This window comes from Somniosus microcephalus, chromosome 21 (genome assembly GCF_052327205.1).
Source record: "Somniosus microcephalus isolate GS21.2 chromosome 21, FLI_Smic_1.0, whole genome shotgun sequence".
Lineage (NCBI taxonomy): Eukaryota > Metazoa > Chordata > Chondrichthyes > Squaliformes > Somniosidae > Somniosus > Somniosus microcephalus.
In genome coordinates this window covers 63,572,859-63,586,099 of record NC_141007.1, presented here as the reverse complement: position 1 = coordinate 63,586,099, position 13,241 = coordinate 63,572,859, and the positions used below count along the sequence as shown (strand labels likewise).

Here is a 13,241-nt window from a genome sequence, read left to right as displayed (position 1 = left end):
GTGAGAAAATTGCTGCCCGGGATGCAAGGAACGCACTCATCTTGGCCAGATTTGCTTAGCCTAGCCAATCAAGCACTTTTGCCTCGCAGCTTCTTATCAGACCATCGACAATGGCCAAGAACCAGCGGATTCCTAGCACTCTGACCACCATACTGACAATTGCAAGTAATCCTAAGCCCTCAATGTGGAAGTCCCATTTGCGAAAAGACACACGCCACAACTGCAACAGTTGCCAACAGAATTTTTATTTACAATAACCAACTGATGGCATTTAAAAAATAAACACAATATTTCACCCAAGTGACTACCCTTGTGACTATTTGTGCAGTATCTTTCTCTTACGCATGCTCCTACGTGGTGCTTCCCCTGTGGCTTCAGCAGATGTGGAGGCCCCTTGCTCACTTTCTTCCTGCTCCTGTCTCGACACCTTTGGCGGGCGTCCTCTGGGGTTGCGAACCTGTGAGGGCTCGGCAGCCATCTGCTGCTCCTGCGGCTGTGCAGGGGTTGGGGTTGAGACGCCGATCTCAGTTGAGTGGGGACTCTGGTGGGGCTCTGACCGAGGACTTGACAGTGGCATGGAAGTGTGAGCGCTTGGAGAGGAGCCCCCACTTCCTTGTTCTCTGCCACCAACATCACTCTCATGGGTCAGGTCCACCTCAGCGCTTGCAAGTGGCTTGAGAGCACCTTGCTGCACATCAGGGGGGCCATGGGGACCTGTATCTGCACTGGCAGTCCGACTCAGAAGGACTTCCATGAAGGTCTGGTTTCTCTGTTCAATAGCTGACTATCGCTCCTCCAGAGATGTCAGTCTATTCTGAACACTCACCATGTTTTCTACACTCTGGCGACATAGCTCCTCCATGGCCATCGCCATCCTCTCGTCTACTGTAGCCATCCTTTCCACGGAGGTTGCCATCCTTTCCATGGTGCTGCGTTCATGCGCCAATGACTCCACAAAGGCTCTGCTCATGTTTGCGTTGGACTCCTCCATTCGCTCCACACTCGCAGCGACCCTGGAGATAAAACCTGCCAGAGACTCCTGCACCTGTTCCTGGATTTCCAGCACCGCTGTTCTTCTGGATGGACCCAGAGGCAGAGGGTCGACATGCAGCTGAGCCGAGCTAGGACAGTCCTGCGCCCTCTGACTAGGACTCTCCACTGCGGTCCCTGTCTCCACCATCTGCTGATGCTCACTTGTGAGCTGTGATACATCAGGTGATAACACTACTCTATCTCGCGATGGTCCCTCCGAGGTGTGAGTGTCTGCGCTGGTGCTGGGTTGGCTAAATTCTGCTGACGCTGCGCCCTCAGAAGTTGCAGCTTCCTCTGAGGAGTCTGGAGACTCAGGCTGTTCCTCCTGGATAGTGGGGATGGGTGCTTGCGATGGTCCTGTGGGGGAGTAAAGGAAAGAGTCAGAGATGTGAGGCCAAGGTTACATGCACATTGCATCTTGCAGATGATCATAAGTCCATCTGTTAGAGCTTCAGAATCATTATCAGCGACTCATGCAATGTCAATGAGAGAGATGAAAAATTATTCTGTCACCAGCTTTCTCTGATGCAACCGTCTGTCCGTCCCCCACTTGCACATCGTCCTCGAGTCCCACTATCTCCAGGACCGCCTCCTCCCAAGGGATGAGGTGGACTACTGAGGGTGGCCCTCCTCCTGTCCTCGCTCTTTCCCTCTTATTGTGAGCTCTCTTTTCCTGCAATGAGGGAGACAAGTGGAGTTTGAGTGAGAATGAAGGAGTGTAGAGAATCCATAGCATAGATGCTTAGAAGGAGACAAAGATGGAGTGAGTTGGCAAGAGCAAGGGCCCTCTCTGTGTGTTGTAAGTTGTTTTCATAGCATCACAGTGATAGGGAGTGTGAGGGCTGCATAGTCGAATAGTTAGGTGAATGTGACCATAGAGAGAGAGGGAATGGGTAAGGGTGCAGTGATGTCAGTGTCAAGTGGGATGTGGAGGAAGAGGTTGCTAAAGCTGAGTGCTGGTGAGGAGAGGCAATGGGGATCAGATTGAGGGTGATGGCAAAGTCATACTCACTTTTCCAGTGCGCAGGTCATGAAACCTCTTCCTGCACTGAAACCAGGTTCTGCGGATGAGCGACAACGAGTTCACCTCCTGGGCCACCTGGACCACACAGCCTTCGTCTGCTGGGGAGGCTTCTTCTTCCCTGAAGGGAAGAGCACCTCCTTATTAGCTCTTGCTCCCTCCACCAAAGCTTGCAGGGTGACGTCATCAAATCTGGGAGCAGACTTAGGTCTCCTGCTGCTCATTCTGCCTCCAGGTCCCTCTCACTGCAAAGGCCAAAAGGTTGGCAGTCTGCAGAAGAAGCAAGGCTTCTTGCAGACCTTAAATGCAGCAGCAATGATGATGTCATCGGAGGCGAGCTTCAGACTGAAAAAACTAATTGGGCCATGGGTTCCCACACGCTGGAACTCAATTGCCCAATTATGTGAAAATCGCATCAATCTCCCACATCGATTTGGAATCGGGTGGATAACACGAACAGCGGATGACACGACCCCAGCCCGCCCCATGACAAAATCCAGCCCTCAATGTTTTCAAGGGGAGACTGGATAGGCACTTGAGGGAAATAAACTTGCAGAGCGATGGGGATAGAGTGGGGAAATGGAACTGACTGGATTGCTCTACAGAGAGCCGGCACGGACTCGATGGGCTGAATGGCCTCCTTCTGTGCCATTATGACTGTATAATATAAATACTAATGGCAATAGTATTTATAAGTAGATTAAGAGTAAAAGAGTGGCTAAGGGAAACGTGGGCCCATTAAAGACAGAAACAGGTGATACTGTAATGGACAACAAGGTAATGGCAGTAGGGGAGTAACGTATTGGATTCAATATAAGTAACAAAATGGTAATGAAAGAAAGACTTGCATTTATATAGCGCCTTTCATGACCACCGGACGTCTCAAAGCGCTTTACAGCCAATGAAGTACTTTTAAAATGGAGTCACTGTTGTAATGTGGGAAATAATGGTACAGGCTAAGTAAATCTCCATGACTTGATGGTTCCCACCACAGAGTTTTAAAAGAAGTAGGTGAGGGAATTGCAAAAGCATTGTCATAATCTTTCAAAGCTCTCTTGATTTGGGAATTGTGCCGTTAAATTGGAAATTTGTTAATGTCACTCCATTATTTAAGAAGAGTGGGAAAGATAAACTAGGTAACTCCAACCTTATCGGTTTAATGTCATTTGTAGGGAAGCTATGAGAATCTGTCATTAAGGATAGAGTGACTGAGCATTTGAATAAATATGAGCTGTTCAGAGAGGGCCAGCATGGCTTTGTTATGGGTAAGTCATGTCTGAATTCTCAAGTTGAATTTTTTGAATAATAAAGTAGATAAGAGACTGTCTATGGATGTTATCTACATGGACTTATAGAAACATAAATACATAGAAAAATAGGAGCAGGAGTAGGCCATTTGGCCCTTCGAGCCTGCTCTGCCTTTCAATATGATCATGGCTGATCCTCTATCTCAATACCATATTCACACTCTCTCCCCATACTCCTTGATGCCTTTTGTGTCTAGAAATCTATCTATCTCCTTCTTAAATATATTCAGTGACTTGGCCTCCACAGCCTTCTGTGGTAGAGAATTCCACAGGTTCACCACCCTCTGAGTGAAGAAATTTCTCCTCATCTCAGTCCTAAATGTCCTACCCCATGTCCGGAGACTGTGACCCCTCGTTCTAGAGCCCTCAGCTAGGGGAAACCTCCTCCCTGCATCCAGTCTGTCTAGCCCTGTCAGAATTTTATACGTTTCAATGAGATCCCCTCTCATTCTTCTAAACTCTAGTGAATACAGGCCTAGTCGACCCAATCTCTCCTCATACGACAGTCCTGGCATCCCAGGAATCAGTCTGCTGAACCTTCGCTGCACTCCCTCTATGGCAAGTATATCCTTTCTTAGGTAAGGAGACCAAAACTGCACACAGTACTCCAGGTGTGCCCTCACCAAGGCCCTGTATAACTGTAGTAAGACATCCTTGCTCATGTACTCAAATCCTCTTGCAATGAAGACCAACATACCATTTGCCTTCCTAACTGCTTGCTGCACCTGCATGTTTGCTTTCAGTGGCTGGTGTACAAGGACACCCAGGTCCCTCTGTACATCACCATTTAAATAATACTCTGCCTTTCTGTTTTTCCTACCTTGTCTAAATCACCTTGAAGCCTCTTTGCATCCTCCTCACAACTCACAATCCCACCTAGCTTTGTGTCGTCTTCCAGAAGGCATTCGAAAAATTTCCACACAAGGGATTATTAACAAAAATTAGGGCACATGGAATTAGAGAAAGCTTTCGACTTGAGTTGGAAATTGGTTGGGGGGGGTAGGAGAATGAGAGTGGGGATAAAGGTTAGGTACTCTGATTGGCAGGATGTGACAAGTGGTGTTCCCTAGGGATTTGTTCTGGGGCCTCAACATTTCACTATTAGCGAAGCGTTGATCAAATGGGACTGCTATTGATTTTCTTTATACAGGTAGACTATCCTTTACCCGCACTTCCGAAAACCGAAAACCTCTAAAAACCGAAAGTTTTTTCGTGGAGCGTAAGTCGTGCGCACGACATGACCCGAGTGGCGCCAAACATGACAGGAGTGGTCCGGGAGCTCTGCCTTTCCCTGTGAGCAGGGCAGAGGGTCACAGAGTTCCCTCCTGGGTAGGAGATTGCAGGCCGAGCCGGGCAGTGTGAAGGAGGTACCGGAAGAGTGAACCCAACAATACAGCGGCCCGTCCGATAGCTGCAGCGGCCCATCCAATCGTCTTTTCTTCCACCCCCACCCCCCGACCTGATTTGCGGGCCAGCTTAGTGTAGGAGTCAGCCGATATCCGGCTTTCCCACAACTGGCGGTGGCAGTCGAGCCCCAGACCCCCGCTTAGTCAAGGAATTCAAATAATAGCAGGGGGAGCCGGAAACCTCGATCTAACGGCAGAAATCAGCAGCCGTTTTGTTAGGTTTTTTTTCTTCCCCAGGTTTTTTTTCTTCCCCTAGCATTTTTTTAAACAGTCAGGCTGTGGAAAGAGTCTCTGTAGCTTAGCAACAGCTTCAGAGATGCTTCCAAGGCAGGGCCCGAGTGTTTACAAGCTGTTGCTAAGCAACAGTGTTTGTTGTCAGATACGGAGATGAAAACCTTCTAAAATCCGAAAAATTCCGAAAACCGAAACACTGCTGGTCCCAAGGTTTTCGGATAAAGGATAGTCTACCTGTATTAATTTAACTATGTCCAGTAACTTTTCATTTGGAACTAATCTCACTAGCAGTCTGAGTATCCCTTTGATATGAACAGATCCTGTAACAAGACCCTGGGAGTTTGTAGGTGCAAGTTGAAGGTGACAGGAAACGTCATCTTGTAGATTATTTGTCTTTTAACTTCACAGCGATAGAGGAGATATGGTTAGGTGTTTGTAAAGTTGATGGTGATTGTATTGATACATCAAACAGCTGTATGCGAATGCCACCCTGTAAGGCAACATCTGTTGAAAGGAATACAGACTAGGGTGATAGAAAAGTATCACACACAGGAGTGTTAGCATGCCTTTGATAGTTCATGAATTTCTGTAACTGACTTCATCCTAAGGATTTGATTGACAGATCAATCAGGATGTGTAAAACTGAAGTCATTGACAGGGGACATGAAGGGAACATTAGGCATTACTAAAAAATTACAGGATTGGGAAAAAACGATATAAAAAAGTAGTTCTCATGAAAGGTCATCGACCTGAAACGTTAACTCTGTTTCTCTCTTCACAGATGCTGCCTGACCTGCTGAGTGTCTCCAGCATTTTCTGTTTTTATTTCAGATTTCCAGCATCTGCAGTATTTTTTTTTTTTAAAGTAGTTGCTGGGCGAGGGACCTCAGAATTTGATGAGTCCTGATCAACTTCGCTGTGAACATGTGTGGATTCTCCAATAAAAACTCTCAAAGTTTTGCTGTGAGTGCTTCTGTTAAGTGTATGTTTAATTATTGTCAATAATACTTATCACATACTTAATAAATCTGTGAATGTTCACCTGTAATGATGTGAACCCTATTATTTTGAGGAGTACCTTATAAATAAGAACATCTAGCCTCTAACATTCACCATACATATTAATGACTTTGATGAAGGAAGAGAGAGTTTGGAGATGACACTAAGTTAGGAGGGACAGTAAGTCATGCAGATGGGAGCAGGAAGTTGCCTCCTCCACCCAGACCCCCATCCTGCAGGCTGATTTCCTACCTACCCCAACTGGCGAGCTGCAGAAGGGCACCTGTTTGCATAAATGATGTCTGACCCCAAATTTGATTCGGGCTTCACGGCAGCATGGTGGAGAGGCCACTCCACTGGCTTCATGCCTGTTTTAGGCATAAGTCAAGTATATGTATTGGTATATGAATATTATATATAAAGGGAAAATTGAAGTTTTACAGTTTGAAGAAAGAACTATACCATCACATGATGTGATTGCACAACCAGAACTACTTTTCTTGCTTCCGCTGTTCAGTCATTTTGCAAAAACTGAACAATTACAACCTGTTGTACAGAATTGAAAAGATAAGAGCAGATCCTCTTTCTATACAATTTATATGGAATCATAGAAATATTCAGCCCTTTTTCATAGATTGCATGAAACTGAGGTAGCCCAATACTTAGAAGTCAATCTCTGTTAATGGAATTTTCAAGGCGACAGTCATCACCGTAGAGATGAAAGGTCACTCAAAAGTCATTAAAAAAGTGTTAAAGCATCCTCCTTGTTTTACAGAATCATAATTAATACAAAATCCACATATCTTATATAAAACAGAAGGATTTCCATACCAATTGTAGAAATTAAACACTTAATTGACATCAGTGAACGATCCACTTTATGTTACATTTCCCACATGCACCCCATTTACCAATGGTACTTAGTATTACCTGTTGGTTACATGGTCGATAAGGTACTGTTTGAACAAAAGGCTCCACCATTTGATGAGGTTTAGAAGTGCATGCTTGAAAGGTCTGCAATCAATTTTAAACCAATAATCTAATATCTTTATGGACTCAAACTTCAATACCTCTTCATATAATTGTTCGTAGGAGTCAATCTAAAGAAAACATATCCAATACATGTATTCATAAACACTTTGCAATAGATACCATATACATGCTAAAAATGTGAATGAAGTGCATTAATTAAAAACAAATACTATAATTTAAAACACATGATCTCGGACTAAAGACTCAGGCCAGGCAATGTCTTGGAGCTGCTCCTGATCCTCCGGCATTACTTCACCAGGAGTGTAGCAGAAACCCCTTTTACACACTTTTGGGGTTTCCACCACAATTCCGGCAAAGTAACAGCGGCGGAGCAGGAGCAACTTGGAGGAATTTCCCAGCTTCTATATTTATTAAAGTAAATACAGCCACAGTAGGTCACGAAACATTAGTAGCCACGCTGAACCTCATCTTGCTGTGCCTCTCATCACATCCCCATCACTCTGCCCATCCTTACTCACACCAACTTACCTTGGACTTCCACCCATATTGTCTATATTGTCACATCCCCATCTCATTAGCCACCCCTCACACTCACCCTCATCCGAGTGCAATCATACCATGTAACTACACACAAAGGTAGCCACTAGGGTGTCTTATGCAATGTTCATGTAAAGTTTCTGTTAATGTGCTGTCAAACATTGAAACCTTTATTTTCAACACTTTGCATTCTTGGACAGATTTGTGTGCATCTTTGGAAGTGGCTTAGTGAGTTGCAGTGAATGGTGAGACATAATGGTACCATCCACAATGGTGATGAATGTAAAAGGAATGGCTTGGACATTGTAGGGATGCTTTATGGTGTTGGTATGGGGTGGTGCCAACCTGGCGCACCATGTGGCAGCTAGGGTGTACAGCGTCAAGGGAAGTAAATCTGGTCATGGTGAGGCCATCCCTGGCCTCCCAGGCAGCAATGTGGTCAGGTGCTGATGCCCTGTGCAGCATCAGTTGATTGCGGAGAAGGTTGATGTTATTGTAGGTGCTGCTGGTGTGCCTGGTGCTGCTGGCGTTGGGGCTGATCGTGGTGAGATTCTGAGGACCAAGGTGAGAGAGTATAAAGGGCACCCAAGCTGATGGAATAGATGGAATAGATAGCAGGTGAAGTAGAGATGACAGAAGCGATCTGTCAATGGTGAGAGAGGTAATGAGGTCAGTCTGGATGGAGACTTGTGTAAGACTTGCTGCATGCTGAATCTGTTGTGGAAATGCAGTGAGAAACAGCTTGCTGCTGAGGGAAGATATATCTGTAAGGTGGGAGCTTTTACTTTACATTTGAAGTTGTCAAATGGCCCGTACGACCAGATTTAGGAACAGCTTCTTTCCCAGGGCTGTCATCCTACTGAACTCCACAAATAAACACTAAAGCCTGCACATCTGCCGATGCACTCTATTATGGTCATATTTATGCTAATATATATGTGCAAATGTATGTTGAAATGTTTAAGTGTCCTAATCCAAATTGTACACTCTCGGGAGCCGCAAGCCTACATTTCGTTGTACTGCACTTGTGCACTAACAATGACAATAAAAGTTGATTTGATTGATTGATTGATTTGATCAGCTGATTGAATGGCCACTGAACTCCCGCCTCAGCTTGACAGACATGGTCCACGACCAGTGTGGACCCCGTGGGCGAGCTGTCAAATGCAAAAGGTAAGCTGTAAATCATTCTTAAGTGGCTCTAAACAAGCCACTAATTAGCTGAATTGGGTCACCCGCCGCTGCCCGTCAGGTCTGCTCAGCGCTGACAGACCCAACATCGGGAAAGGCGCATTGCGGCAAGTTGACAGCGGGTTCCTGACCCGCTGTCAAAAATATCAAATTTCTCACCCGACCCACCACCAATCCCGCTTGCTGACCCCCCGGAAAATTCCAGCCTCAGTTAATGCCAGCATTCACCTTCCTCCCCTACACCAAAGCAGTGCACTTGACTTATACCACCTTACCTCTCCCTTCCATTACCATTTATTTCCCCCATTCCCTCTCCCCTCAACAGCACTCCTACCCGGGTCCTGTTGTTATAGCAATTATTCCAGCCACTGCATACTATAGACACGAATTCCTGTTATCATGAGAATTCCCAACTATAGTATGTAATCATTTCCACTAGCAACAAGACTCAGATAGGAGCAACAATAAAGGCAGAAGAACCCAGTCTCAACTGATTTTTATCACCAGATGCTAACTTGTAAACTGGACCCCCAAAGCGTTGACTGTCAATATGAAATACTGACAGTTGCATGTATGCATCTGGACTGTTACCACTTAAATGCATTTCACATACAATCTTTACAGCCAGTGGAAGGAAGAAACTTTCATATATGCCAATATAGAAAAGAAGCAAAGGCAGACCAACAGCTTCAAAAAGGATGCTACAGCCCAAAATGCTACCAACTCAAATACAGTTACATTTAATGACTTCTATTAGAAGGGGAAAAAACAGTTTTGCAGCAGCGGTGAATTTCATAATTACTGAAGGAGTATGTGAGCACTGTAGTCATGCCTCCACTATAAGGGATCCCGTATCCCACTGAGTTGAGGTGTAGCGGCTTCCAGAAGGGTAAAAGTGAGTTTTATGAGGGAGGCGGGGGGCCGAGGGGTGGGTAGAATCCAGACCAGAAAAGCAATCAGAAGATGACTTTTCTTTTTAATTATGGATGTAAGCCAAGTGAAAAGAAATGCATTGAATTTCCAAGCAACCCTACCCTATTGGTGGCCACGCACCAGAATTTCCAGCAGCCCGGGATATGCTTGTAGCCATGCAGACGTCTGCCAGCCCGAACAAATGAGATGCCCTCTCAGACCTTACAAGCTCTGGCAGGGGCAGTGCTGGAGAGCACCAACAGACACAATCCTAGAATAACAGCCAGGATTATGACCCGTACATTTTCAGGGCTAAACTTTCACAAACATTCGGCCATGTCCCAGAAAGTTCCTTTCAGGAAAATAGTTACTTTAAAGATGAATTTTAGTACCTTATTTGTTACAGATAATTGATTTGGAGATAAATCCTAAATAAACAAGTCTGTAGTTCTTAGAAAGCAGTAGTTCATCTTGATGGGCCGCAATTTGCGGTGGGTTATAACGGCGAACTAACAGCGTTCGCTGTTATTACTCCTTGAAACTGAACGTAGCTTCAGTATGTAGCGCATGCGTGTCTAAATGCGGGAATCCTGAAGATGTGGTCAGTCATTCACTGCTCCGACACTGGCTATACTGTGGACCGCCACCGTGCGCCCCCCGCATCGAAAAAAGCAAACTTCTCGCGAGATCTTTGTGGGAGGCTTTCTTCGGGGCCAACGGCGATTGCCTTTCCTTCCCTGCTGACTGCAAATTTCTAGCCAAAGCATTTGCATCTCAAGTTTGTGCACAGCCAACAGTGAGAGAAAGTAACATCTGATGATTCTACTGAATTTCAGTTCTGCCCTCCTAATGATGAAATTGCTTCTGTTGATGCTAATAACCTGTTTTTTTTTCTTGCAAAATTCTAACAAAGCTGATACATGGGTTGGAAAACTGACTGTTGGTATATATAAACTTCCATTCCATTATTCTGGATGGGACTTGAACTTAAGTCTGCTGAACTAAATTTCAAATCTTGATAACATTGGCCGGAATTTTCAGAGCTAAGAACGGGTGGGTTGGAGGTGTGGGAGGGGAAGTGAAAGTTGTGCAAATGTTAAACACGACCCCAACCCACCCACTTTCACCTTTCACTCAGGTGGGACAGGGGGGCAGGCTACCAACCCACTGCCAAGAGATGGGTTGGCAATTTAAATATGATAATGAGGCCTGAAACCTCTACTTTAATGTGCTTTGCAGGTTTTACTGCAGGCGGCTGTGGATCCTGGGACTCGGGATTCCCCGTGGCTGCAATGAGGAGGCCTCAGCCTCGGGGAACAATCCTTGTGGGCCAGGAGCAGCAGGAGTGCTTCCTCCTGGCCCCCCAAGCTCCCCCACCATCAGCATGCCCATCCTCGGGGACAGGGACCCAATCGCCGCAGGGATTGGACCCCCCCCCCCGCGGCTTGCAACACATCTCCCCCCCACCCTGGGATCGTGACTCTGCCCTGGGGTCAAGGATCGGACCCCCCGCCATGATCGCGACTCAGCCCCGGAGTTGGGGATCGGACCACAACCCCCCCACTGGGATCGATCCCACCACCCCCACCCCCCCCACGGATCAGAATTCTCCCGGGCTTGGACCTTCCCCCCACCCCCCCCCCCCACCATCCTGGGCCCAGCACTTAAGTTTTCCTGTGGCTTCTTGGTCCGCGATCCCCGCACGAATGGAAGCCAACCTGTCAACCAGGCTGACTTCTGGGCGGGGAACCCACCCTTCATGTCGACGCACACTGTTAAAACTCCACAGCGTGCCGGTAAACCCAAACTTCCGGGTTTCCCGTCGTCTCCTGGGTCCCCCAGCACCGTGCCGGTGTGACCTGGGAAAATGCAACCCATTGAGTGTACAAAGTTCTATTCCCCAGCTCAAAAATCCTTCAAGCACAGAATTTTAAAAAATCCTAACTTAAGCAGGTACCATCATAAATTTACTTTGTTCTTAACAATTGATGACATCAACTGAATTCCATAATATTACATAGCATATACAGCATAGAAACAGGCCATTTGGCCAAACCAGTCCATGCCAGCATTTATGCTCCACTCAAGCCTCCTCCCATCCTTCCTCATCTAGCTCTATCAGCATAACCCTCTATTCCTTTCTCCCTCATATGCTTATCTAGCTTCCCTTTAAATGCATCTATACTATTTGCATCAACTATTCCCTGTGGTAGCGAGTACCACAATCTCACCACTCTCTGGGTAAAGAAGATTCTTCTGAATTCCCTATTTGATTTCTTGGTGACGATCTTATATTGATGGCCTCTAGTATTGCTCTTCCCCACAAGTAGAAATGCTCTCTCTGTGTCTACTCTATCACAAACTTTCATAATTTTAAAAACCTCTATTAGATCACCCCTTTTCAAGAGAAAAAAGACCCAGCCTGTTCACCCTTTCCTGATAGGTATAACCTCGCAGTTCTGTTATCGTCCTTGTAAATCCTTTTTGCACCCTCTCCTGTGCCTCTATAGCCTTTTTATAACATGGCAACGAGAACTGCACACAGTACTCCAAGTGTGGTCTAACCAAGGTTCGATACACGTTTAGCATAACTTCTCTATTTTTCAATTCTATCCCTTTAGAAATGACCCCTAGTGCTTGGTTTGCTGTTTTAAGGCCTTATTAACCTCTGTCGCTACTTTTAGAGATTTGTGTATTTGTACTCCCAGATACATTTTCTCCTCTACCCCATTTAGATTCTTATTTTCCAAGTAATGTGTGAACTCCTTATTTTGTTATAATCTTGGAATTTTTCAGCACAGAAGGAGGCTGTTTAGCCAATCACACCAATGCTGGCTTTCTGAAAGAGCTACCCACTTAATCCCATTGCCCCGCCCTTTCCCCAAACATTTAAAAATATATATTTTTCAAATATTTATCCACTTCTCTTTTAAAAAATATGAAGGATTCTGCTTCCATCACTATTTCTGGTAGGGCCTTCTAGGTCCTAACAAACCTCTGTGTAACAAAACATTTTCTTAACCTCTCTTTTTCTTTTGGTGATGATCTTAAATTTACAGCCTCTTGTTACCAACTCACAAAAGCAGTGGAAATTTCTCAATTTACTTTTTCAAAACCTCATATTTTTGAACACTCTATTTGATCTCTTAATTAAGAGTCCCAGATTCTTTAGTCTCTCATTTAACTAAAGCCTCTCTACCCTGGTATCGTCTTACTGAATCTCTTCTGCACTGTCTCCATGGCCGCGATATCTTCCTAGAATAAGGCACACAAATCTGGACACAATATTCTAACTGAGTCTTAAATCATTAGTTTATCTGAAACCTATGTAACACACTCCAAGCCACTTAATTTTCTCTATAGCCAGTAAATTACAGGAAACTTTTTTTTATCCGGCACGGACGGGACCGACGTGGTGCCGGTTCATCAAAAATTCCGGATAACCGAAAGCTATAGTAAAAGATACGGAGCTGAGAGCTCCGTATAACGCAACAAACCCTATTGCTTAGCTTCAGAACAATGGCCACAAGTTGCAAGCGTCTCTGTAGCTTAGCAACAGCTGCAGCCACACCCTTGCACAACAACAAATGGAGGAAGGCATTTTGGAGT

At 45.4% G+C, this 13,241-nt stretch overlaps 1 protein-coding gene across 1 annotated transcript in view; it reads right to left on the bottom strand.

The window, feature by feature from the left end:
* Positions 1 to 13,241, bottom strand: part of LOC147102876 (dynein axonemal heavy chain 17-like) — a 908,504-nt gene that overhangs the window by 639,153 nt on the left and 256,110 nt on the right. The window contains exon 24 of the mRNA XM_085963770.1: positions 6,930 to 7,099. Within this exon, the coding sequence (XP_085819896.1) occupies positions 6,930 to 7,099 (170 nt within the window). The remainder of the gene's footprint in view (positions 1 to 6,929; positions 7,100 to 13,241) is intronic.